Source organism: Xyrauchen texanus, chromosome 41 (genome assembly GCF_025860055.1).
Source record: "Xyrauchen texanus isolate HMW12.3.18 chromosome 41, RBS_HiC_50CHRs, whole genome shotgun sequence".
NCBI classification, from domain to species: Eukaryota; Metazoa; Chordata; class Actinopteri; order Cypriniformes; family Catostomidae; genus Xyrauchen; species Xyrauchen texanus.
This window is the reverse complement of record NC_068316.1, coordinates 34,559,351-34,586,844: the sequence shown is the minus strand read 5'-3', so window position 1 is coordinate 34,586,844 and position 27,494 is coordinate 34,559,351. Positions and strand designations below refer to the sequence as shown.

At 42.0% G+C, this 27,494-nt stretch overlaps 1 protein-coding gene across 2 annotated transcripts in view; it reads right to left on the bottom strand.

Annotated features, from left to right (window-relative positions):
* Nucleotides 1–27,494, bottom strand: part of LOC127634678 (guanine nucleotide-binding protein G(olf) subunit alpha-like) — a 149,997-nt gene that overhangs the window by 5,748 nt on the left and 116,755 nt on the right. Inside the window, exons 8-12 of one of the 2 annotated variants that reach the window (XM_052114322.1) lie at nucleotides 27,288–27,346; nucleotides 24,774–24,894; nucleotides 8,382–8,512; nucleotides 5,668–5,735; nucleotides 4,438–4,535 (exon numbers count right to left, since the gene is read on the bottom strand). In XM_052114322.1, the coding sequence (XP_051970282.1) occupies nucleotides 4,464–4,535; nucleotides 5,668–5,735; nucleotides 8,382–8,512; nucleotides 24,774–24,894; nucleotides 27,288–27,346 (451 nt within the window). In that variant the 3' untranslated portion in view covers nucleotides 4,438–4,463. Of the gene's footprint in view, nucleotides 1–4,437; nucleotides 4,536–5,667; nucleotides 5,736–8,381; nucleotides 8,513–24,773; nucleotides 24,895–27,287; nucleotides 27,347–27,494 lie in introns of those variants that run through there. The other variant, XM_052114321.1, reaches the window with a different exon arrangement.

The following is a 27,494-nucleotide window of genomic DNA, read 5'->3' as shown; positions in this document are numbered from 1 at the left end:
GGGGTTTTACATCCCTTACTTCATCATTCCCAAGAAGGGTGGTGGGTTGCGACCAAACTTGGACCTGCGAGTTCTGAACCGGGCCTTGCACAGACTACTGTTCAAGATGCTGATGCAAAAGCACATTTGACGTGTATCCTGCATCAAGATTGGTTTACGGCAGTAGACCTGAAGGACATGTACCTTTACATCTCGATTTTACCTCAACACAGACCCTACCTATGGTTCGCTTTTGAAGGTCGAGTGTATCAGTACAAGGTCCTCCCCTTTGGCTTGTCCCTGTCCTCTGAATGGCTGATTATTGCACACTCTCGAGAGTTACTGTGTGCACACAGGGACCTGGTGCTCATGCACCTCAGCCGGTAAGGGCTTTGGGTCAACTGGGAAAAGAGCAAGCTCTCCCCAGTTCAGAGCATCTCTATTCTCGGCATGGAGTTAGACTCGTCAATGATAGTGCGCCTTACATGCGAGCGTGCGTAGTCGGCGGAACTTATCCAGGTTGGAAATTTCGGTCCCTGGGGCATATGGCATCCTCAGCAGAGGTCACGCCGCTCTGATTGATGCATATGAGACCGCTACAGCACTTGCTCCAGACACGAGTCCCAAGGTACGCATGGCGCCACAGCACACATCGCGTTTCTCTCATGTCCGCTTGCCGCCGCCTTTTCAGCCCTTGCGTTCCTGGGGGGTGGAGTCCCCATACAGCAAGTGTCCAGGTGAGTCGTGGTTATGACAGACGCCTCCTAGACTGGCTGGGGCACTGTGTGCAATGGGCACGCAGCCACTGGCTCCTGGACAGGACCTTGCCTGACTCGGCAAAGCACAGGTAGACCTGTTCGCCTCCTGGGAATCCTCCCACTGCCTGCTCTGGTATGCCCTGACAGGAGCTCCCCTCGGTATAGATGCGCTGGAACACAGCTGGCATTGCCCAGTGAGCCTATTTGCACAGGTTCTGTGCAAGGTCAGGGAGGACGAGGAGCAGGTCACTCTTATAATTGGCCCACCCAGACCTGGTTCTTGGACCTCACGCTCCTCGCAACAGGACCTCCCTAGCAAATTCCCCAGAGGAATGACGGACAGTGTAACCTCTGGCACCCACACCCAGACTTCTGGAATCTCCATGTCTGATCCCTAGACAGGAATCGGAAGACCTAACTGGTCTACCGCCCTCAGTGGTTAACACGATCACTCAGGCCAGAGCTCCTTCTACAAGGCAGCTGTATTCCCTGAAGTGGCATATCTTTGCTAATTGGTGTTCTCCTCTTGGTGTAGACCCCCAGAGATGCGCAATCAGGTCAGTGCTTTCCTTCCTACAAGAGAAGTTGGACAGGCATCTGTTCCCCTCCACTCTCAAGGTCTATGTAGCAGTACACCACAAAGCTCTTGAAGGTAAGCACGACCTGGACATCAGGTTCCTGAGTTGGCGCCAGGAGGTTAAACACTCCTAGACTACACATCTTTCCCTCATGGGACCTCTCCATGGTCCATTTAGTTCTACGGAGAACCCCGTTCGAGCCCCTAGAGTCAGTTGAGTAATAGGCTGTCTCATTGAAGACTACCCTCCTGACTGCACTCACTTCCATCAAGAGGGTTGGGGACCTGCAAGCATTCTCTGTCAGCAAAGAGTGCCTAGAGTTCGGTCTGGAAGTCTTTCACGTGATCCTGAGTGCCCAAGTTTACCACGACCCCTTTTAGGGATCAGGTGGAGAGCCTGCAAGCACTGCCCCCGGAGGAGGCATGCTGTGTCCGGTGCATGCTTTGTGCATCTACTTGGATCGCACACAGAGCATTAGACACTCTGAGCAGGTCTTTGTCTGCTTCAGTGGACAGCGGAAAGGGAAGGCTGTCTCCAAACAGAAGCTTGCCCACTGGATCGTGGACGCCATTGATTTGGCCTACCAGACCCAGTCCATGCCCGCCCCTTTGCGGGTTCGAGTACACTCCACAAGGAATGTGGCATCCTCGTGGGCACTGGCCAATGGCAACTCTCTAGCAGACACCTGTAGAGCAGTGGGCTGGGCAGAACCTAATACCTTTGTGAGATTTTACAATCTCCGGGTTGAGCCGGTTCCGTCCCATGTTCTTTCAGGTACGAACAGGTACGTTTCATTAAGCAGGGCAGCTGGCCAGGTACCCTTGAGTACAGCACCTTCCCCTTCCACAAGGTGAAGCCATGCACTCTTCTTTACCATGTGTGTTCACGAACTGTGAACCCTGGATGCCCCTTCCTCCTAGCCCTCTGGCTCACGAATTCAGCTTAGGAATTCGTAGTCAGACCCAGTACGTGTGCTAACGTGCCCTGTACTGGGCTAAGTGCTCCACAGGTCTCGGTTACCCTGGTAACCTCTTGTGGTGTATCTTTCACGGTACGGTGTCCCATACGGTAGACCCATGTCTCCCTTGGCAGAGCCCTCTCTGCCCCTGTTGCTGCGTTTGTAGAGCTCCTCCCCAACAAAGGGCAGGACCTACCGCCGCGCCTCTCCCATGTGTGGCCTCGGGCCCATATGTTGTATTCATCACTTTTTTACCCGGCCCTTCATGGCAGGGTGTGTTCTCTATGGGGTCTTTTCCCCCTGAAAGAATTGGAAGGGAAAAGAACTGTTCCACAGTAGCTTGCCTACACCTGCATTGGCAGCTCACTTAACACTGTTCAGCCATTGTGGCGTTTCACATAGGTATCCCTAGTGTCACTCCATCGACACCTCTTGCCACAGGCTGAACTACACCGCTGTAATGGCCGGGACCTTGTCATGGCTCCTGAATGAATCCACACCGCGGCGGTATGTCGGGGGAGTGGCATGCAAATTCTACTCAACAATTTTCATTAGGCATTCTGAAGGTGTAAGATCTGAAGGTGTCTCGGTCTCTCAAGATCGACCCCTAGTCTCACAACATCAACACAGCATCTTGTTCCCTCCATCAGGGAACGGAGTTTACGACAGTAACTGAGAAGGGCCTTGCTCAAGGGCCAAACAGTGGCATCATGGTGGTGCTGGCATCTTGAACCCTTCTGGTCAGTAATCCAGAGCCTTAACTGCTGAGCCACCACTGCCCGAACTAAGTATGAGGACGCACAAGACTACATTTAAAACCTTGACTACTGTGATGTCAAAATGTGTTATCAATGACTTCATGCCTCATTTTATGAAAATGTGTCACATGAGATCAGTAATAAAGCTGTTTTAATCACTCAATGATGATTTAAAATAATATATTATATATTGAGTAGATAGTGAGTAATTTGTAATGTTTACATTCTGCAATCATAGCTCTAATGCGCTAACACACTACAGTATATGTGGCCATACTATTTGCTGGTTACTCTGTTATTGTAATTTACGATGACACTGATACTACTGCATGGATGGGCATATAAAAGAGGAAAAGGGGAAAATAACAGACAAAAGAGTGATAATTAAAGGCATATCTCACTTTGGGCAGATGTGTGAATGGCTTGTGGCTGGAGATGGCACATGAGTGAAGCAGCGTATCAAATAACAGTGTGAATGGGCATTTAAGATTATTTGAGTAGATTTAACCCCTTTTGTAGACTAAACAAAATAAATAAATATTCATATTACACTGTCTTGAAAAAATGTCTGTACACAGCGATTGTAAGTTTCGCTAATAACTGCACGCCGGATTGTAGTCATGTTGACTGATTTTAACTGACTGAACAACCTAAATGGAATTAATGTAGCTGTCAGCCTCAAAGTAGGTGGAGCTCCAAGTAACACCTACCAATGACGTGAACCAATGGCTGGTTTTCCTGAAAGTTTACGTTGGCGAGCTGTTACAAACCAACAAAAGATTTTGAAATGAAATCACACCTGCTTGTTTTTTTATTTAGTATAAAGTATATCTTTACACTATTCTTTCAAAAAGTAGTTAACTAAACTACAAGTTACTACCAAAAGTAGCTAACTACATTGTTGAATTAAAAAATATCCGATTGTTATAATAATTCATCTTTAAAAACTTAAATCACCTGAATATCACCATAGTTTAACCATTGTATTTGTTTATAGTGAAATCATACTAACTACAAAATGAACAATGGCTACTGCTGTCGTGGTTACTACCAATGTTACAATAGTAAAACCATGGTTCAATTTTGTAAGGGTTAACCAAGTACATTTACATTTATTCATTTGGCAGATGATTTTATCCAAAGCAACTTTCAATAGATGAATAATACAGCATAAGCGATTCATCTTAAGGAAACAGTAGTATGAAAAGTACTGCATTACAAAGTTTCAGCTGCATCAGAAAAATACTATCCAGACAGAGATTGAGTGCAACAAGAATTATATATACACTAGTTTATGGTCAAGTGCACATGGAAAAGATGTTTCTTTAGACATTTTTTTGAAGACAGAGAGGGAGTCTGCTGCAAGGATAGAGTTGGGAAGGTCTTTCCATCTACAGCGGTGCCTCTTTGTGTTGGTATGACAAGGCACCACTCAGCTCTGCAGGCACGATTTTAGGTAAGCAGATCCAGAGACTGTTCTATATCCCAGCATCAGAGCCTTGAACTTGATATGTGCAGCAACCAGCAGCCAGTGTAGAAAGACCAGGAGAAGGCAAAACAAGGCAAATGCCCTTTAAAGCTCAAGCGAATTAGTGAATTATTTATGTGAACTAGCTCATTTACATGTAAAGTCCGAAAGAACCGACTCACTAAAATTAATCAGTTACCAACGCTAAATATAGGGGAGTAGTTTATTATAACTAGTTAATTTATACGAACTGTCCGAAAGTAGCGATGCAATTAAATGATTTGTTTTTCCTAGCGGTACGTGAGGGAGAGAGGACGGTTTACATTTACATTTATGCATTTGGCAGACGCTTTTATCCAAAGCAACTTACAGTGCCCTAATTACAGGGACAATACCCCCGGAGCATCCTGGATTTAAGTGGAGTCGTGGAGTTAAGCTCAAGGACACAATGGTGGTGGCTGTGGGGATAGAACCTACAACCTTCTACTTACCAGTTCAGTGTTTTAGCCCACTACGCCACCACCACTCATTTAGGTGAGTGTGTTTGATTACTCCCTTGACTCCATATCTGCGTTTACAATACAATGTGACAAATGTAGTGTTTAGCGCTACAAGTTGCGATTCAAATAAAAAACATGCCTCTAGGGTGAATAAAATATGGTATTATTATAAAAAGTTTGTATTATGATAAAAAAAAAAAAACATTATATAGTTCAAAATACAATTTCATGGCTAGTAAGAAACATTGATGGCTGGTAAATTGACTTTCTATAATCAGATGTGGCAAAAAGTGAATTTTGGACCCTGTATACATTGAAACCTTAAAATCTGATGTTGATAATAAGAAAAACCCACATGCACATTGTACAAGAGCTACACAAATTAAAACAACAAATTTAAACGACTGTGTAAAAAAATAAAAAGGAAGAAAAATCAAAATCTATAAACAAAGCAATTATGCTAACAAGTAAAACACCCACAAGTGTTAAAAATAGTTATTACTATGATAATATAACTAGTGACAGTAGGCATCTATATACTGGAGGCACACACAAACAGATGTGTCAGAACTGTAGTGGGCTTTTGAACTCGTACTACTTAGGTGCCTTAACATTGTAGATAGTGAGAATCAGAAAAATTCAGAGAGTAGAACAGAAATTATGCATACCAAGAATTCATCTCGGATGAAAAATTTAGCTCTGGACACTTTGGCATCTTCTCCTGGGTCAGGGGTTGCTAGGCACACAAAAAACAGGCATTACCATTGTGTGTGTGTCTGTATATATATATACAGATATATATATATATATACAGGTGAAACTCGAAAAATTTGAATATCGTGCAAAAGTTCATTAGTTTCAGTAATTCAACTTAAAAGGTGAAACTAATATATTATATAGACTCATTACAAGCAAAGTAAGATATTTCAAGCCTTTATTTGATATAATTTTGATGATTATGGCTTACAGCTTATGAAAACCCCAAATTCAGAATCTCAGAAAATTCGAATATTGTGAAAAGGTTCAGTATTGTAGGCTCAAAGTGTCACACTCTAATCAGCTAATTAATCCAAAACACCTGCAAAGGGTTCCTGAGCCTTTAAATGGTCTCTCAGTCTGGTTCAGTTGAATTCACAATCATGGGGAAGACTGCTGACCTGACAGTTGTGCAGAAAACCATCATTGACACCCTCCACAAGGAGGGAAATCTTTTGAGTTTCACCTGTATATATACACTGGCAGCCAAATGTTTGGAATAATGTACAGCTTTTTGTACTTTTATTCACCAAAATGGCATTTAACTGATGCAATGTACTATTGCAATTTGAAGATTTTTTTTCAGAACTTCTTAAACTACTTCAGAGTTGTTACGTCTCATGACGTAATATTTAGTGTGTATGTGGTGCTGGTGATGTTTTTTCTTTTTTTCCCCCCCCTCCTTCTGTTTCTCTCTCTCTCTCTCTCTCTCTCTCTCTGCCATGCAGCACTCCAAACCATCCGCAGCTGATGCTAATTAGTAGGAGCGTGTATAAAGCAGCAAAGAAACTGGGTTCAGAGAAAAATCCCTCTTCAGCTATCACAGACACATTGGTGTTTTCTGCAGTTGTGAAATCTGTTGTCTTGAGTATAGTGACTTTAGACTGTGAGTTTGAAGAGTAAAACCGTGTAGGGAGACGGGCACCAATTTGTTTGGATTATCCACTCCTAAACTTTTCTCCTGTTTAATTTTCGTTAGTCAGGGAGAGAGGTAAGATAACTGTCTTTAATTTTGATTTCTTTTTGTTAGGGAATTTAACTGGGTTTAAACTTTAGGAAGCCCCTGTTTTGTTTGTTATTTTGGCCTGGCCCTCTCCTGACGATCTGGTTATTAATTTAATTTGTTTACCTGTTTACTGATCTTTGTTTGCTTTTATAAATTTATTGATTAAGCCTTTAATAAAAAGAAAACAATTAGTATACTCTTTCAGTTTCCTTTTATGACCAGGTGTAAATCAAAGGGTGCTTTGTAAATCTTTTGTACATAAATGTGAAGGACAAATAGAGCTGGGATAGAGGAAGAGGAGATTTCTCACATTTATCGAGTCAATTCTTTTTGGTTATATCTATTTTTTATTATTATTATTATTTGTTACTCCCTCTTTAAAATACCCTAGACTGGAGAGGGAACGTAACAATAGTTCTCATAAAAAAAATTCTTCACGTGCAGCAATGACAGCTTTGCGGATCCTTGGCATTCTTGCTGTCTTTTTGTCCAGATACTCAGGTGACATTTCATCCCACACTTCCTGTAGAACTTGCCATAGATGTGGCTGTCTTGTCGGGCACTTCTCACGGACCTTACAGTCTAGCTGATCCCACTAAAGCTCAATGGGGTTAAGATCCATAACACTAATAACTATAATTATCTGTTGACCAATGTCTGTGTTTCTTTGCCCACTCTAACCTTTTCTTTTTGTTTTTCTGTTTCAAAAGAGGATTTTTATTTGCAATTTTTCCCACAAAGCCTGCACCCTGAGTCGTCTTTTTACTGTTGTACATGAAACTGGTGTTGAGCAAGTAGAATTCAATGAAGCTGTCATCTGAGGACATGTGAGGCATCTATTCTCAAACTAACAAGGACAGAAAGAGCTGTGCAATACCACATATACAACTAAACAAGAGGATCCTTGAGCACAGCTCTTTCTGTCCTTGTTAGAGCCAGTTGACCTTTGTCTTTGAAGACTGTAGTGTACACCTTAGGTATGAAATCTTTAGCTTTTTGGCAATTTCAAGCATTCTGCTTGATGAGTTTCTAGAGAAAGTGGTTTCTTTTTTGTCTTTTTGTTTTACCTAATACTACTAATATTATGAATTTAAGACATGCCAGTCTATTGCATACTGTGGCAAACTTAAAAACAAACACAAAGACAATGTTAAGCTTTAATTAACGAACCAAATAGCTTTCAGCAGTGTTTGATATAATGGCAAGTTATTTTCTAGTACCAAATTAGCAATTTATCATGATTACTCAAGGATAATGTGTTGGATGCTGGAAATGGGGCCTGTCTAGATTTGATCAAAAATGACTTTTTCAAATAGTGATGGTGCTGTTTTTTTACATCAGTAATGTCCTGACTACACTTTGTGATCAGACGAATGCCACTTTGTTGAATTAAAGTACCAATTCCCTTCCAAAACATTAAAATCTGTACATTATTCCAAACATTTGGCCGCCAGTATGTGTGTATGTATGTGTGTGTGTGTGTGTGTGTGTGTGTATATATATATATATATATATTATTAGTATAGACTGTACGTGTATTCAGGTGTGTAGAAATGATTTTCAGGAGGCAGTGTATATTATAATATATATGTATATAATGTTATTATACAGCACATGTACCTTCAGGAGGCAGTGTATAGCGAGCATACTCTGGGAAATAATCTTCTAGTTTGGATTTTCCTGCCAGGATCTTCTCAGCTAGCATGTCCTGTTTGTTGAGGAACAGAATGACTGAGATGGTCCTTAAAAACCTTTTTGGGAACAGAGAGTGAGACAGTTAGAGCACAGCTTCTGCTTCGATTCCTGCTGATGTTTCCATTTCCAGCTCTTCAGCTGCAGTTCTGATCCGAACTCCACATGACCTGCATTTATTATGCTTGGCTTGACAGGGTCTACATACACTTTTTGTTAGGGTAGCACTGACATGCCGTCTACCGATTTGATCTCCGATCTCATCTTAAAGGGGTCATGTCACACATATTACTTCTTGAGGTTCACTTACAATGTAAGTAAAGTTTTTTTCACCAAAAAGTCATACTGTATTATTACAGGAACCTTACTACCCTGTCTTTGGACCTCTGTGTGAAACGCTTGGTTTTGTGTGTACTTCACCTTTAAGACATGGCCACTGTTACGATTGGAAACCAATGGCCCTCTCACATTTACAGCTGTGGAATGGTATTTTACAAGAACGAAAGAATGAAACAATTAAAACTTGCAAGCGATTTATGAAATCCCCTAAAGCACTCAGTCAAGACAATCATTGATATGTTGTAATTATTAGGGCTGTCGATTTAACGTGTTAATTCAGTGCGATACATTTTACAAAAATAATAAATCTCCAACTGACTGAAAAACTAACTTGTGAAATGGATTGCTGTGAACTGTATGCCATTGACTGACATATGATAAATAATATGGTAGTAAACAATACATTGTATTCTAAAGCCGCTTTTTGTATTGTTTTATCAATGATTAACTCTTCTGCTACAAGAATGTAAAGCATTTATTTAACAGAATATTTTTTATTATATATATTGATATCATTTTTAAATATTTAAAGATAACTATGTATAATTATATATTGATATAAATATGTATAATCATTATATATTGAATTATTGTTATATGAGGGGCTGTCTCACCAAATATTTGTATTTGCGATTAATCATATTAATTAATCGGGACACCATGTAATTAATTCGATTAAAATGTTTTGACAGCCCTAGTAATTATGTAAAGCACACAATCAAACTACAACAGTTGATCGACAGAAAAATTAACAAAATCATCACAATTTTTCTACCCAATTCTTAAGAGGCATACAAGATTGGGTGACAAAATAACGCTATTTAAACAGCAAAACTAGTTGAACACAAGCTGCGAATGTAAAGTGTATAAATGTGTATCCAGCTGTAGTGAGAGTCTTACAAGGGCCTGGGCATTACGCATTACTGGCTTCAATACGCATCCCATGTCAGGAAATAAGCGATATTTGCAGGCTGCGGAATCTCCCACAATACATTTTCAGCTTAAATATGGGAAAATGGCTGTCCCGTTGCATTCATTTCAGTTAAAGGACATCATGGCTAATGCGAGACAGATAAGAATCATGCTCGCCTCGTGGCCAGCCGGCATACTCCCTTGAGCCCCCAGAAAACGATGACGACATTGGCGCTGCATCGGAAAGCGTCACAGCAGCGTCTGATTCTGATGACTCGTCTGAGCTGCCACCTTCGGATCTGCTCACCCAAATGTCCGCTATGCTTTCCCGGGCCGCCATGAGCATGAGGCTGGACTGGAAACCTCCGCCCCCCCACCACGGCTACTCGACTGGTTCCTCGGTTCAGGGTGCCGCTCATAGCCATGCCCCCCCCCCAGCTTGGCCTCTTAGTTTTCGCCGTTGAAGAAGCGGCACATCTTGCCGTGGCGCCACCAAACCAGCGTGCCCTGCGCCCCACCTGCTCACTGAGGGCGAGCGGTGATGAGTTCTGAAGATGCCTCTCTAGGACCTCTTCTTGCCAGGTGCGCAGAGCAAGGTAAATGTTTTGAGTATTTTCTCAGCACCCAAGCCTCGGGACGCTCTTCTGCCTCCTGACACGCTCTTACCTGCTCCCCCCAGTACGTCAAATGCGATCGTCCCATTAGTGCCCCTCGCGCAGAGTTTGGACGCGCAGCTTTCGCTGCCCAACCCGTCGTGCTGGTTGGCTAGGACCATCCAACTCGGCTACGCGACTCAGTTTGCCCGGCTCCCGCCTCATTTGGCGGTATTCGCTCCACCACTGTACGCGGCGAAAAAGCCAGCGCTTTACAGGCAGAGATCACAACTCTGCTTCTCAAGGATGCGAATGAGCCCATCCCTCCAGCCTAGATGAAGAAGGGTCTCTACCACACTTACTTCATCGTACCCAAAAAGGTGGCGGGTTGCAACCAATCTTGGACCGGTGAGTTCTAAACCGTGCTTTGCACAGACTCACGCAGAAACACATTCTTACCTGCGTTTCGACAGCTAGATTGTTTCGCGCCGGTAGACCTGAAGGACGCGTATTTCCAAGCCTCCATCTTGCCTCAACACAGACCCTCCCTACGGTTTGCATTCGACGTTCAGGCTTACCAGTACAAGGTCCTCCCCTTCAGCATGTCCCTGCCCCCTCGCATCTTCACGAAGGTCGCAGAAGCAGCTCTTGCCCCGCTAAGGGAAGTTGGCATCCGCATACTCAACTACCTCGATGACTGGCTCATCCTGGCTCACTCTCGAGAGTTACTATGCACTCACAGGGACCAGGTGCTCAGGCACGTCAGCCATCTAGGGCTTCAGGTCAACTGGGAAAAGAGCAAGTTCGCCCCGGTTCAGAGCATCTCTTTTCTTGGCATGGACTTAGACTCAATGACAGCGCACCTCACCAACGAGCGAGCTCAGTCAGTGCTCAGGTGCCTTGCTCTCTTCGAGCCCGGCACAGCGGTTCCTCTATAACAATTCCAGAGGCTCCTGGGGCATATGGCATCCTCAGCCGTGGCTGCGCCACTCGGGTTGATGCATATGAGACTGCATCAGAACTGGCTACAGACTCGAGTCCCGAGATGGGCATGGCGCCACTGCAAATACCGTGTGACAATCACCCCTTCTTGCCGTCAGACTTTCAACCCTTGGACAGACCTCTGCTTCCTGCGGACCAGAGTGCAGCAGGTATACAGACATGTCGTGGTCACCACAGATGCTTCCTCCACCAGGCAACTTTACGCCCTAAAGTGGTGCTTGTTCGTGAACTGGTGTTCTTCTCTAGCCAGAAGACACGCACGCAGAGGTGCGCAGTTTGGTCAGTACTTTCATTCCTGGAGGGGAGGCTGTCCCCCTCCACCTTGAAGGTGTATGTAGCTGCTATTGCCGCCCACTACGACGCAGTAGATGGCAAGTCCCTAGGTAAGCATGACTTTACCCTTCCCGGCCTTGCCTGTTCCCCTCCTGGGATCTCTCAGTGGTCCTCTCGGGCCTTCAGAGACCTCCCTTCGAGCTGCTTGATTCAGTTGAGCTCAAGGCCCTCTCCCCGAAGACGGCCCTCCTGATCGCGTTAGCCTCCATAAAGAGGGTTGGGGACCTGCAAGCATTCTCTGTCAGCGACACCTGCCTGGAGCTCAGTCCGGCACATTCTCCTGAGTTATCCTGAGGCCGCGACCGGGCTACGTGCCCAAGGATCCTACGACCCCCTTCAGGGACCAGGTTGTGAACCTGCACGCAAGCTGCCCTGGGAGGAGGCAGACCCAGCCTTCTTGTTGCTGTGTCCGGTACATGCTTTGCATATCTATTTGTACTCCAGGTTAGGTTAGCTCACTGGGTCATTGATGCTATTTGCTTAGCTTATCACACCCAGGCCGTGCCTGCCCCCTTGCGGGTTCGAACACACTCTACGAGAAGTGAGGCATCCTCGTGGGCACTGGCCCATGGCACCTCCTTAGCAGACAACTTAGCAGGGATGGGAAACACCCAAAACCTTTGCCAGATTTTACAATCTCAGGATTGAGTCGGTCTCGTCCCATGTTTTGGCAGGTCCGAGCCGGTAGAACTCGGTAACGCGGCACAACCGACCAGGTGTTTCGCTTGCACACAGTGCCCTTCACCAAGTTGATCCAGTGCGCCTTCTATCCCAGGTTATCCACTAAGCGTCGCTCCCTGGATGTTCTCCTCCCTAGCCTTCTGGCCGGCGGATTCAGCAAAGCAATTCGTGGCCAGACCCACTACGAGTCACAGGTGCTCTGTACTGAGGTCGGGCTCCACGGGCTTAGTTCCCTTCTCAGGCAAACTCCCCTTGATGTATTTCCCGTGGTACAGTCTGCGGACCCGTGTTTCCCTTGGGCAGCCCTGCTGCTCAGTAGAGTCCCCTCTCATTAGGCTGGACCTACCACCATGCCATTTCCCATGTATGGCTTTTCACCTGTTACCTCCCCCTAGACTGGGTAGGATGTGGCCTCCACAGGGTCTTTTCCCCATGAAAGAATAGGACCGGGAAAGACCGCCTTCCCTGACGCATTTCATAGCGTTAAGATAGCAGCCACTTCACGTCCTATGTGAGAGACATAGTGAGGGAAAAGGCAGTGGCTGCCGGGCTTGCTCCCATACTAGTCATGTAGCACCTGTTGCCCCCCTTAGGGGTGCGGGGAACCTAAGGTCTGTATGTGACATCTCTTTGAGGGTGTTAGGAAGGGCTATGTGCAGCCGACACCGCAGTAGCCTGCTTGCACCTATTTGACAGTTCACGTAACCCGGTCAGTGCATGCCGTTTTTAGATAGGACCCCTTGTGTCACTTCATTCGACACAACGTCAAGTGAGTGACAGAAGGGGAACGTCATGGTTACTGTTGTAACCTCCATTCCCCGAGGGAAAGAACGAGACGTTGTGTCCCTCCTGCCACAGCACAAGTCCTACCACTGTAAACGGCCGTACCTTATTTTCAGCTCCTCAGTGCAAAATCCTGACTGACACTTGCTGCCCCGCTTCCCTTTATACCTGTATGTCTGGGACGGGGCATGCAAATTCTGTCTGCCAACTTGACATTGGCCTTTTCTCAGGTTCAGAGGAACGTTTGGTGACCCAGGAAGACCCCTTGTGTCACTTCATTCGACACAACGTCTCGTTCCATCCCTCGGGGAACGGAGGTTACAACAGTAACCATGACGATTTGCATTACAACAAAACGGCAAAGAGAGTAAAAAAAAATAGATACTGATGATTTCTTACTGGAGCAGTTTTGGAGCTTGTAATGGATATCTCTCTCTTATTATTTTAACATATTGTGGAATTAACATATAACTTACAACATAGAACTTTTTATTTCAATGCATAAAGCATAATTATTTGCTTTACAATGTTGTAAGGTTCAATAAATAAAATAAAAAAAGTAAATAAAAGCTGTAAAAAAAAAAAGACTGTAAGACAAATTCTTTACTATTCCAAATGGGTATGATTATTTTCTATAGGCACTGTATGAGCCTAAATAGCACATACTTAGATCATCAAATTATAAAATGACTCACATTAAAGTCAAAACTTTAATGTTTAACGCAAAAACACCTGAACAGATTGTTTGTCAGGTCACAATGGGCTCGGGTCCTGTTGAAAACCTCTATAACAAGTGTAGAATAAATGAATAGTGATTGTGGTATTCAAATACAGGTGTCAAATCCGGGCATATCCCTAGTACAGAGACCAAACATTATGCTCCCCCTTTTGTAAGTAGGGATGTCGTGATATCAATAATGGTATCGGAATCGGGTCCGATACTGCACTCAAGTTCTTGTACTCGTAAAATACCATGCTCCCATACCAATAACCGATAATCTGACATACGAATGTCATTATACAAACATTCAGTGCACAAATTAAAATCAAGTTATGTGGGGGCGCGGTTATGACTCCGAGCTGAGTGCACGTCTTTTTGTGAGCGCCTGGCGTTATTTGTTGGAAATCCTGTATATTCTCCGTCTTTTTGTTTATACAAGTGTACATTTTTTCATTAACTGCTTGAGGTGAAATAAGAATCGAAATGCCGTCGGAAAAATTCAAAACGAAGCACAAAACGGACTCCTCGCCACTCAAGGACCAGGGTGATGAATGGGATGCTAGCAGTGTAGCTAGCTCATCAGGCAACGCATGCAGCGCTTCCCAACCTGAATAAAGTTGTACCAACACTGGCCAGAATCTGGATGTGATCCAAAAGTTGGACATGATGAGAAGTGACTTTACGACAAAGATAGATGACGTTCTTAACGCGATTCATGAGGTAAAAAAGGACTTGAGAGACTTCTCAGGACACATGGATATGGCCGAAGAGTGAATTAGCAACGTAGAAGACACAGTTACTATGGAGAAGGGCAAGATGGAAGAGGTAGTTAAACGCCTAGCCTTCCTTTCACATAAGCTAGACGACCTTGAAAACCGCTCGCGAAGATCGAACCTAAGAGTGGTTAATCTTCCTGAAAAGGTGGAAAATCGGTCGACGCGGTCGCCTTCTTAGGAATTTGGTTACCTGAAGTGTTGGGCCTGGCAACCTTCTCCGTGCCGCCCATCATCGAGAGAGCACACAGACTACCTGGTCGTTCACAATCCAATCGATCATCTCCTCCAAGAGTGCTGATCATGAATTTTTGAACTTCCAAGATAAAGTCAGAGTCATGAGAGCTGCCAGGATTAAAGGCAAGATCATGTATGGAAATCATGAGGTCAGATATTTCCCCGATTTATCCGCGGAGCTTCACCGCCAGAGGAGGCATTTTGACGGGGTTAAACAACGGTTCAGATCCCTGAACGTCAATTATGGAATAGTTTACCCAGCCAAGCTGCGCCTGACGATTGATGGACAGACCCGTGAGTTTGAGGATCCGGTTGATGCGGAAAAGTTTTTGCAGGGAATACAAAGTACAGGTGAAGCAGAAAGAACCTAAAAGGACGCTTGTCATTTTCTTAATTTGAGTCCTAGTGAGAAGTGACTCTGAGTTTTTCTAGCTGGGTAGGTTCTTACCTTGTACCTTGCTACCTTGCAAGCAAGCTTACCTTGCTAGTGCATTTCTAGACACAGATGGCACGATTATTATTTTATTTTATATGTGTACATATGTTATTATTATTTAAATAGTTTCCCCACCATTTTATCTGAGGCCAGTAACCTAACGTTACAATGTTAAGGCAGTGAGTCACTTGTGCATATTGGGGGAGAAGCTAATTTATATGTAGATTACTTATCTTTTCTTATGTGTGTGTGTGTGTATGTATGTGTGTATATATATATATATATATATATATATATATATATATATATATATATATATATATATATATATTTTTTTTTTTTTTCTCCATTGTAATTCAAAGCCAGGTGACTCACACATTTTCTGTTTGTTTTATGGTTTATTTTTTTCTGATCTATATAAACACGTGGTTTGGTTTAACTGTTCCCTTGTTAATATTGGATCGGTGTGGGGACATAACTATATCTCAAGGTGGTATAAGGGGGAGGGGTCCGGCTGTTCAGTTCGGGATAACAGCTAAAGGGTGTCCATGGCAGGTTTTTGAGTTATTTATTTGTTTTTATAATTTTTATACGAACTCCTTATTTTGGCTGATTTCTTGGTTAACTTCCACATCGAATGATTACTTGAACTATATATGGCTATTGATATGCTGTACAATTTGTCTTAAATTAGAACAAAATCTCACAGATCAAGAAGCTTAAATTTACCTCTTGGAATGTAAGGGGGATGATTAAAATAATTAAACTTAAGCAAGTGATGACGAGGATTAAGCAACTTGAATCCTCTATAGTATTCCTTCAGGAAACTCATTTACTTAAAGAGGTGTTGATCCATAGGGCCGTACCCTTCAAAGTAAATAAGAATATTACAGACAAGGCTGGTAGATATCTGATAGTGCAGGGAACTTATATGAGTAAAATTATTAATTTGGTTAATATTTATGCCCCAAATTAGGATAATCCTGCATTTTTTTAACATCTTTTCTTATTGATTGCCTCGCTACCTGGAACAGTGATAGTAGCAGGTGATTTTAATTGCACTCTTGACCCGGTGCTTGATCGCTCTTCAGGGCTGGATAGCTCTCACTCTCAAGGTAGAAAGAAAATAAGACAAGCTATGAAAGATTTACATTTATGTGACTCTTGGAGAACACTAAATCCTTTAAAAAGGGAATACTCATGTTTCTCTTCTTTATCTAAAACCTCCTCTCGTATAGATTATTTCTTAATTTCTGTTTCTTTATTGCCTAGTATAGAAAGTTGTATATACGATAGTGCGGTTTTGTCGGATCATTCCCCCACCTCATTATTTTATTTAGACACTCAAACAACTAAAAGTTCTCCTAGATGGCGCTTGTGGACTAGATGGTTGCAAAACACTGCATTCATAAAATTTGTTTGGTGAACAGATAGACCTGTATTTTACAATAAATACAGCTCAAACCTCGGTGGCCATTAGATGGGAAGCCTTTAAGGCATTTATTAGAGGCCAAATTATTAGTTATACTAGATCCAAATTTAATAAAGATAGACAAAAGCTGCTTGAGTTAGATACTGAAATCAGAGATTTAGAGAAAATAATAAATCTAGATAAATCTGTGCGAATTAAGCAAAAATTATTAGCACTAAAAGCTGAATATGAGGAACCTTCAACACTAAAAGCTGAAAATAGTATATTAAGACTGAAGCAAACTTTTTATGATCAGGGTGAGAAATCCAGTAAACTGCTGGCCTGGCAACTTAAGAAATTGACATCAGAAAGAGCTATTAATGAAATTATTAATGGGAGAGGAGAAATTACAACGGATCCGGCTGAGATTAACTGTACATTTATATCCTTTTACAAATCTTTGTATCAAACCGAATTTCCTATAAGCGCTCTTACTCAAAACACATTTTTGGATGGGTTGGATATTCCCTCTATTTCCAAAGAGACAAAACTTGAGCTAGATAGGGAATTGGAATTAGAAGAGGTTTCTAATGCTATTCTTAAAATGAGGGGCGGTAAGGCGGTGGGTCCGGACGGACTCCCAATTGACATTTATAAGGAATTTAAAGATAAATTAATAGGCCCGTTACTGGATATGTATGTAGAAGCTTTTCAGCAAGGATCTCTTCCTCCCTCGTTGAGAAATGCCCTGATCACTCTGATTTTGAAGCCAAGAAAGCCACCTGTAGAATGTGGGTCATATAGACCAATTTCACTTTTGAATAGGAGGGTACTCAATTTGGTACATACCGGGGACGGTGCCCCTGACATGGCCATCCTGTCGCTCGATGTCGAAAAGGCATTCGACAGACTTGAATGGCCGTATTTGTTGGAGGTTCTTGCGCGGTTTGGTTTTGGTTATAATATTCCGTAGATGGATGGAAATTCTATTAGTTGATTCCACTGCGGAGATACTCACTAACAATCTTATCTCACAACCATTTAAATTAAGTCGTTGTTCCAGACAGGGCTCGCCCCTTTCGCCTCTACTCTTTGTATTATCCATGGAACCACTTGCAATAACAATTAGATCACACCCTATAATTCACGGTATTCATTCAGCAGATTTAGAACACCGTATTGCCTTATATGCTGATGATACTATAGTGTTTCTATCAGAACTTGAAAAATCGATACCTTCCTTTTAAAGCTTATGGGCATGTTCGGTGTTTTTTCTGGGTTCAAAATAAATAAAGACAAGTCATCAATCATGTTTCTAAATGAGCAAGAGAGAATTAATCCAAAAATAGTATATCCTTTTGTTAACGCTGTTAATGGTTTTGATTACCTAGGAATTAAAATAACCCCCAAAATAGGCTCTCTTAGTTCAGCCAACTATGAACCTTTAATGGCGAAGGTGTCTGAGGAGACGACTAGATGGATGACGCTGCCCCTGTCTTTAATGGGAAGAATAAATGTGATTAAGATGAACGTATTACCGAGATTTTTATTTACCAATTGCCCCTCCTCCTACTTTTTTCCAAAAAGCGAGTAAGCTTCTTTCTAATTTTGTCTGGAGTAACAGGAAGCCTAGACTTCGATTGTGCCTTCTATATTTTCCCTGTGACAGTAGGAATCATCAGTAGGCCTATCATCATTACTAGGCTATTACTATAATTGGGAATTATTATTGTTATTATTACTAGGCCTAATAGTAGGCATCATCTGCATTTTTTACAGAAGCTTGCTGGTAGGTGATGTTAAGGTGAGACCTGAGCCTGCTTTGCCTTGCAAAGATCCTCAATTCTTGGCTCAATGTTTGATAAACATAGCCACAAATCATCCTCGATTTGTGCACGACTGCGGTATTTCGTTTTGAGTGCAGTCATTTTTGAGAATCCTGCCTCACACAAATATGTTGACGCGAAAGGAAGGAGAATCTTCAAGGCGACGTCACAGAGTTCAGGGTATTCCTGCATCAATGCTGCCCAGAATGACGAAAGAGGGCAGGAGCTAAAGAGTTCCTTCAGTCTACTGTCACTCTTCAGCTCAATAAGCTGTTCCTGCATATCAATTGATAGCTCGTTTGCTGTGCACACAAACGGATCTCGAACCCACGCAAAAGAGTGATAATCCTCTTTAAAGTACGTCAGTAAATTGTTTTCTCATTGCTGACAGGTGCTCAGACGCTGATTGAAATAGGGAGGAGAAATCGTGTGACGTGCCTGCATCAGTGATAAAGTTTGCAAGGCTGGGGAACATGTCGCAGTTCCCTCGACTGATGCGGCCATGCCAGAGGTCTAGTTTTTGTGTGAAGGCGTGCACTTTGTCTGCAAGGAGCAAAATATGAGTTTCGCGGCCTTGCAAAGACAGGTTGAGGCCATTCAAGCGGTAAAATATATCGACCAAATAGGACAGAGACGCAAGCCACATAGTGTCATCCAGATGCTTCGCCAGATCTGATTTGATTTCTGTCAAAATCCACTTCACCTCCTCTCGCAGCTCATACAACCGCTGTAACACCCGCCCCCTGGAGAGCCAGCGAACTTCAGTGTGCAGAAGCAGCTGTTCGTGCCCTGACCCCATCTCCTGGCAGAGGACCCCAAACAAGCGAGAGTTTAGCGGCCATGATTTGATGAGATTTATTATTTTCACGGATTGGTTCAGCACGGAGTCAAAGAGAACCGGCATTTTTTTAGCAGCTAGTGCTTCGCGATGGACCATGCAATGTGTCCATTTCACAAGTGGAGCTACTTGCTGAACGCGAGCAGCTAGGCCACGCTCACGCCCCGTTATTGCCTGTGACCATCCGTGCATAGGCCAATGCATCGGCCCCAAGCCAAACCATTTTCACGGATAAAAATATCAAGGACATTGAAAATGGCTTCTCCTGTAGTGTGCGACTGAAGAGGCTGGCAAAACAAGACATCCTCCTCAATCGCCTTGTCCCGCAGATACCTGACATAGGTGAGGAGCAGTGCCTGCCCAGCAATATCAGTGGATTCGTCCAGCTGCAGCGTGTAGTAAGGACTCTTTTTTACGAACTCTATCAGTTGCTCTCTGATATCATTGGACATGTCTACAATTCTCCTAGCGACTGTGTCATTGGACAGTGGTACTGCACTGAGTTTGGCTGATGCACTATCGCCTATCATTATTCTGCACATGTCTTGCGCTGCCGGCAAAATGAGAGTCTCGGCGATTGTATGCGGTTTACCCAGTTTACCGATCCTTTTGGCCACTACATACGATGCCTCCAAACACTGTTTAGACACAGTGCTGTGCACTGAAATGGTTGCCTGTTGCTGATGGAGGCCATCAAGCTTTCTTTTAAAATATTCAGCTGGTTTATTTTTAATGCCAGCATGCTTTGTTTCGAGGTGCCTTTTTAATTTGCAGGGCTTTATACTGTCGTTTGCCAGCACCTCGGCACACAAGACACACTGAGGTCTCAGATCAGCCGTGACTGTAAACCCAAATTGGAGGTATGCTTCATCATACCTTCGAAGATTTTTTGCAGCTGGTGGTGCGTCGGTTGGCTTGTTGGTCCTCACAAGAAATTTCTCCATTTTGATGTGTTTTCAATAAAGTTTAGGCAATATGTAACTGTGTGTGTGGTGTATGTTGAGAGACATATCAGGGGCTAATCAGTCGGCACAATCTTTAATTAAACGAACAAAATAATTATTTTGCAGACAATTCAGATTTTTATTTTAATACTTAACGATTGTAGTCCTCGTCAGTGTGTGTGTGTGTGTGTGTGTGTGTGTGTGTGTGTGTCTTAGTCGTGTGGGTAGTTTTAGCTAAGTGTAGCTACTGCCTAGCAGTTAAAAAAAAAATACTGGCTAGGGCTGAGATTTGATCTAATCTTAAAAAAGAATGTTTGTGGGTTTAGTCTTTAAAAAGAATGTTGGGGTTTTGTAGTAAAGGCCTATGTAAATCGAGATAAGACTAGTGAGAGCTGGCACAAGCGAACAGAGACTAGACTAGAGTGAGTGGCATGAGACTAGACTAGAGTGAATGGAAAGCTATGTCGTGAGTCAATTTAAATGCAGTGATTTATTTTTGTGTGAGAGCGAGTGAACATTTACATTTATACCCCGCTCTGTAAGCCAGGGCGGGAACGGCGGCCGCCATGCGCATGCGCGATTCATTTGCAGCCTGGACGCGGAGGGGTGTGTGTCTCCTCTCTGCTCTGACTGCTGCGCGAGGCTACTGAGAGACTGACCGCCTGTGAGTGCTTTTGGACGGGAGAGGGGCTCACGGCAGCACCCGCTGTTAGTAGAGAACTGCAGAGTGATTCGTGCTTTCGAGTCTCCAAACACCACAAAAGTCTCCAAAAACACCAGTAAAAGTCACTGGATTTGTCGCTTTTGCCCAAAAAATAAGCCGCCAGGAGGATGATTTGTTTGTGTTATAATCAGTGCTTGAAGTGGGGGGAAAAGGTGGCGGCACTCTCTTTGCATTGGCAAATCATGACATTTTTACAGTGAAAAACAAAACTTGGAGATATTGCTGTTACAACAATGTATTGTTATTTATTTAGCATAGCGCATCTCACAGCAATACTCAATCGTGTTTTGAATGATTCAGTGTTATGAACGAATCTGTTGAGTCAAAGATTCAATGACCCATTCACAAACAACTGTCTCATTCTTGATGAATCGGCCGTTTGAACGAATCGTTTGAATGAACTACTCAATGACTCGCTTAATGAAACCGCTTATGCTTATCACCTGCATTTACGCTCACTATCGACAAACCAATCAAATTTGTTCAAAACTTTTTTTTTTAAATCAGTCCAAACACATTTTTATTTTTATTCAGGAGTTATGTATATACAAAACTATAACTTCTTATGACAGTAGTTTAGTGATAAAAAAAATGTGCCCCAAAAAATGTTTTTTCCAGTTTTTTTCCCCTTCCATCGTAGCCTACTCGCGCCCCCCCGGGAGAGTGTCCGCGCCCCCCTGGGGGGGCACGCCACACCGGTTGAGAACCACTGCTCTAGGGATACGAATATGCCTTGGTTACAGATTGAAATGTTGGCTGCAAAAAGCTTGACACTTGACAGCTTCTTATATTCAGCGCCCCTTAAAGAACTAAAAAGAAAAATGGACAATCCATTTGTGAAGAATACTATTATGGTCTGGTACGAAGTTCATAAATTTCTCGGAGAGGCCCCATTGTTGTCTTGCTTCTCCCCGATTTGGGGGAATGAATATTTCACTCCAGCTAAAAATTATATGGGTTTTAAACTATGGTTGAATATGGGAATACTTAGACTGATGGACTTATATGAAGACAATATTTTAATGTCATTTGACAATCTGGTATCAAAGTTTCATATACCCCGGAAACATTTTTTTAAATACTTACAGCTCAGAAGTTTTATTTTTTCAAAACGAAAGAATTCTGAGCAACTCACTTCATTATCCACACTGGAAACCTTTTCCACGCAAGACTGTTTCAGTAAAGGGCGAATTACCCAATTATATAATATACTGGTACAGAATCATAAAGAAAATTCTGAAAATAAAAGACGAGCATGGATGCAGGATTTAAATAAAGACATTTCATTAGATGAGTGGGGTACAATATGTTTAAAAGCACAAACACGAACTATAAATACTCGTTTAAGACAGTTACAATATAATTGGATAATGAGAACTTATATCACACCTGTGAGATTAAATAAATTTAACCCTAGTATTCCTGATTTCTGTTTTAAATGCAATAATTTCCAAGGCACATTTTTTCATTGTGTGTGTTAATGCGGTGAGGTACAAACGTTTTGGAGGAAAGTGATGCATTATATATCTCAATTTACTACTACTCCTATCTCTTTAAGTCCGGTAATATGTGTATTGGGTGTCTATGTGGACAATTGCTCTCTGCCCGTCAAAGAGAAAAAACTGGTGGATTTGTGCCTACTACAAGCCAGGCGTTCAATTGCCCTTTGCTGGAAGCATACAAGTTGTCCTTCCCTTGGACTTTGGCTGAAAAACTTGATATCCAATTTGGCCCTTGAGAAGCTTACGTATGTGATCAAGGGGAAGTCTTCTGAATTTAAGAAATTTGGGAGATGTTCTTGAGATTTGTTAAAGAAGGAGATATTGAAGAGGCTATAGATGTGTGAAGTAGTATATGCTTAATGCTGAATAGGAGTGTGTGATATAAAGCACTGTATGTTTTATGTCAGCAAAAAGTCAAGTTATGTCCTAGTGAGATTATTTAGCTGTAAAAGATGTGATTTATTAAGATAAATATATAGTTTGCATGTGAGTGCTTGTGAATGCGTGGAGAGGAGACCATGTTGTGCAGATGCCGGCTGCACAAACCTTATAAAGCTCCTCCTTGGCTCATACACGGAAACACCAACATGAGCATCTGTTTGTTGCAGATGACAGCGAACTTATTGTGCTAGGCCCAGAGTACATACATATTTAATTATTAAATAAAATTACATATCAATTGCCTTTTGCGGTTTAATAAACACTTTGAGTTGAATGGCGACCGGCTTTTCCGGATTACTGTCACATGTGATCAGAAACACTCAGAAAGATCTGTCAAAATAAAAGCTCAATTTAAAAGAAAAAAAAAAGTATAAAATAATTTTATCACTACTGTGAAATGATGTAATATTCACTGTAATACTACTACAACTACTACTAGTAATAATAACAATGATAAATCAATTGTAATTGTATTATATTTAAGCAATGTCTCACATCTGTGATGCTCTGTTCTGCAGAACTTTATTTGAAGAAAATATGACTCCAATGTTGTATTTTGGTTTGTGCGGTGATGTTCTATATTTATTTGATGAAAAATAAGACAATGTTATGTTGAAATTTAAAGCTGCACTACATAACATCTTGGTTACTTGCCTGATGGAGGGAACGAGATGTTGTGTCGATGTAGTGACAGTAGGGGTTGCTCCTGGGAGCCCCAGACATCTCTGATCTTTGAGAAAAGGCCAATGAAAATTAGCGAGTGGAACTCCCCCGGACATATGAGTATATAAGGAGCCGGCAATGCAAGCCACATTCAGGTTTCGCACTGAGGAGCCGAGACAAGGTCCCAGCCATTTCAACGGGTAGTTCAGTGTGGTGGCAGGATGGACACAACGTCTCGTTCCTTCCATCAGGCAAGTAACCAATACGTTCCCCTTCTGTCATTCACTCGACGTTGTGTCGATGTAGTGACACTAGGTCTCCCTTTGGAAAACGCCACAACTACTGAACTGTGTTACGTGGAGTGGTGGTGCAAGACGGGCAGAACTCTGTGTGTCTCGTAGCCAGTGCACCAGACCAACACGCAACTACCCCCAACGCACTTGTAGGCATCAAACGGTCCCCTGCACATCGGGGACAAGCCGACTACTCAAAAAATAAGGCCGGCTGACCAAGCCGCGGCCTCTTCTCTTTTTCCTCTCCAAAAGGAACAAAATAGTTCAGCTATGGGTCATATAAGGTCCACATCAGGGGGTGTCCCTCCAAAGAGGAGGACCAAAGAGGACACCGCAGAGATAACATCCCACGGGGAATACGACACATTGTCTTACCGAGTCCGGTCGGAACATCATGACATCATGACGCAAAGAGGAAAGACATAAGCCAGCGATTTCGCACCAAATCCTCAAAGGCTCAAAATACAAATAATTTTTATAGGCTTACTGTAGTAAATCGGGTACCGAGTAAGGTTTTGAACACTGATCGTTTATGTACTTAATCAATAATGGCAATTTGTTCATTTTTAACCAAAAAAATCTTATATTATGCAGCTTTAACTGTAATATTTTTATTTGATTCAAGTTTTAATGAATTCATTTATTTAAACACAATTTTGATGATAAAATATGTTGACATGGAATTTAGAACAGGTATCGGACTCAGTATAAGTGAGTAGCAAAAAAGACGTATTAAGTACAAAAAAAATAAAAAGGTATTGGGACATTCCTAATTGTGAGTACTTGTAGATAAAATACCTAAAATGCTGATCCCTATCATGCAGTACACGTGACATTGAGAATGTGTGAAACAGCAGAAGTGTGAAACCTGTTCGTCCAGATGCTGCGGAAAAGGTCGAGAGACTCGCGCAGGCGGTTAGTGCTGTTGTCTTCTCTGATGACCATGTTATAACTGCTACTGGCTGCCACGAAGATGATGGCCGTCACATCTGACATATATCATCACCAAACACACATAAATAACACACAAATAGACATTTAGATTTTCAGATGTTTTTACTAAAATTTTCTGAATATACAGTAATTCAAATGTATTCAGTATGTTGTGCAATACAGCTCAACGGTCTGGTTCTGGAAGTAAAAATCCTATTGATTTTTTCCATTGCCCAATTCATTATTAATAATAACTTTTAAACCATTAAAGACAGACTTATCGTGAGCTCAGAGATTGTTAATCAATGATATACTGTATGCTTCTGTTGCAGCCATCATCACATTATGGACACAAGTGGATACGTCTTATACCTTTGTCTTTTGTCCAATTTTAAAATACATTTTTGCATTTATCAAAGTTTGTAATGTTGTGATTCACTTCGGAGTTGGTTGGTTTGGTTCATGGCTGATAACTTAACATAAATATGAAGTATTTTAATAAATCCTTATGGAAATGTTTAATGGGAAAACACTTCCGGAACCAAGATGGCTGAAAAAGTGGTCGGGTACTGTCGCTCTATACACCTATCAGCCACAACATTACAACCACCTGCCTTATATCACGTAGGTCCCCCTTGTGCCGCCAAAACAGCTCTGACCCGATGAGGTGTGGACCACAAGACCTCTGAAGGTATCCTGTGGTCTCTGGCACCAAGACATTAGCAGCAGGTCTTTCAAGTCCTGCAAGTTGCGAGGTGGAGCCTCCATGGATCGGACTTGTTGGTCAAGCATATCGCATAGATGCTCAATTGGATTGAGATCTGGGGAATTTGGAGGCCAAGTCAACACCTTGAACTCTTTATCATGTTCCTCAAACAATTCCTGAACAATTTTTGCAGTGTGGCGGGTGATTATCCTGCTGAAAGAGGCCACTGCCATCAGGGAATACCGTTGCCATGAAGTGGTGTATGTGGTGTGCAACAATCTTTAGGTAGGTGGTACGTATCAAAGTAACAACCACATGAATGCCAGGAACTAATGTTTCCCCGCAGAACACTGCCCAGAGCATCACACTGCCTCCAGCCTGCCTTCTTCCCATGGTGCATCCTACTGCCAGGTAAATGACTCACACACACCCGTCCACATAATCTATAAGAAAACATGATTCATCAGACCTGGCCACCTTCTTCCATTGCTCCATGGTCCAAATCTGATGCATGCCCATTGTATGCGCTTTTGGCTGTGGACAGGGGTTAGAATGGGCACTCTGTCTACGCACCCCCATATGCAGCAAGTTGTGATGCACTGTGTGTTCTGACACCTTTCTATCATGGCCAGCATTAAGATTTTCAGCAATTTGTGCTACAGTAGCTTTTCTGTGGAATCAGACAACACGAGCTATCATTCGTAATGACCCTTGGGTGCCCATGACCGTCACCGGTTCACTGGTTGTCCTTCCTTGGACCACTTTTGGTAGGAACTAACCACTGCATATCGGGAACACCACACAAGACCTGTCGTTTTGGAGATGTTCTGACCCAGTCATCCAGCCATCATAATATCGCCTCAGATTCTTTCACTTGCCCATTTTTCCTGCTTCCAACACATGAAATTCAAGAACTGACTGTTCACTTGCTGCCTAATATATCCCACCCCTTCACAGGTCCTATTGCAATGAGATAATCAATGTTATTAATTTCACCTGCCAGTGGTTTTAATGTTGTGGCTGATCAGTGTAGGCTGATTATCAACAAACCTGTCAAAAATGTCCTGGTCCTACTTTAAATAAAATAAAATAAAGAAAGAAAAAAGAGAAAAAATCATTATATATATATATATATATATATATATATATATATATATATATATATATATATATATATATATATATATATATATACTGTAATACTGTATGTATAGACTACTGTACATAATATATATTTAGACTTAAATATTTATATGTATATTGCATATAGAATATGAAGCCTACATTGTGCAATTATTCTTTGACAATTTAAGCACATTTTACCCCCAATTCTCATTACTGAAACAAGAAAAATTATGGTCATTATGATATTCTCATTGCCATAACGTGGATAACATTTATATTAATATATATATATATATATATATATATATATATATATATATATATATATATATATATATATTTTTTTTTTTTTTTTTAAATCACTATACATCTTTTTAAAACATGTGAATGTGTCTGATGTGTTATGGTAATGAGAATTGGCAGTTAATATGTGCTTAAGTATTCAGAAAATAATTTTACAAAGCAAAAATATTTAAATCAATCACAATGCAATGTGGCATAGTTTTCTATAAGCAAAATATAATTTCATATTTTGTTTGTATTGACTTGGGGTTAAATATGGCCAGAACAGTTTTTGACAGGTTTTTTGAGAATCACCCAATAAGAATCTACACTCACCATTAAAGCACTGAATCCATTTCCTCCTCTCATCTCTCTGACCACCTACATCAAACATACTGACACAGAGAGAGAGAGAGAGAGAGAGAGAGAGAATTAAAAAATTATTATTCTGTTTTTAAGAAATTGAATACATATAAAGAAAGTGTTCACTAGAAATTATGTCTAATGTCAGCATTGCCTAACTTTTGTAAAGCTATTTTTTTT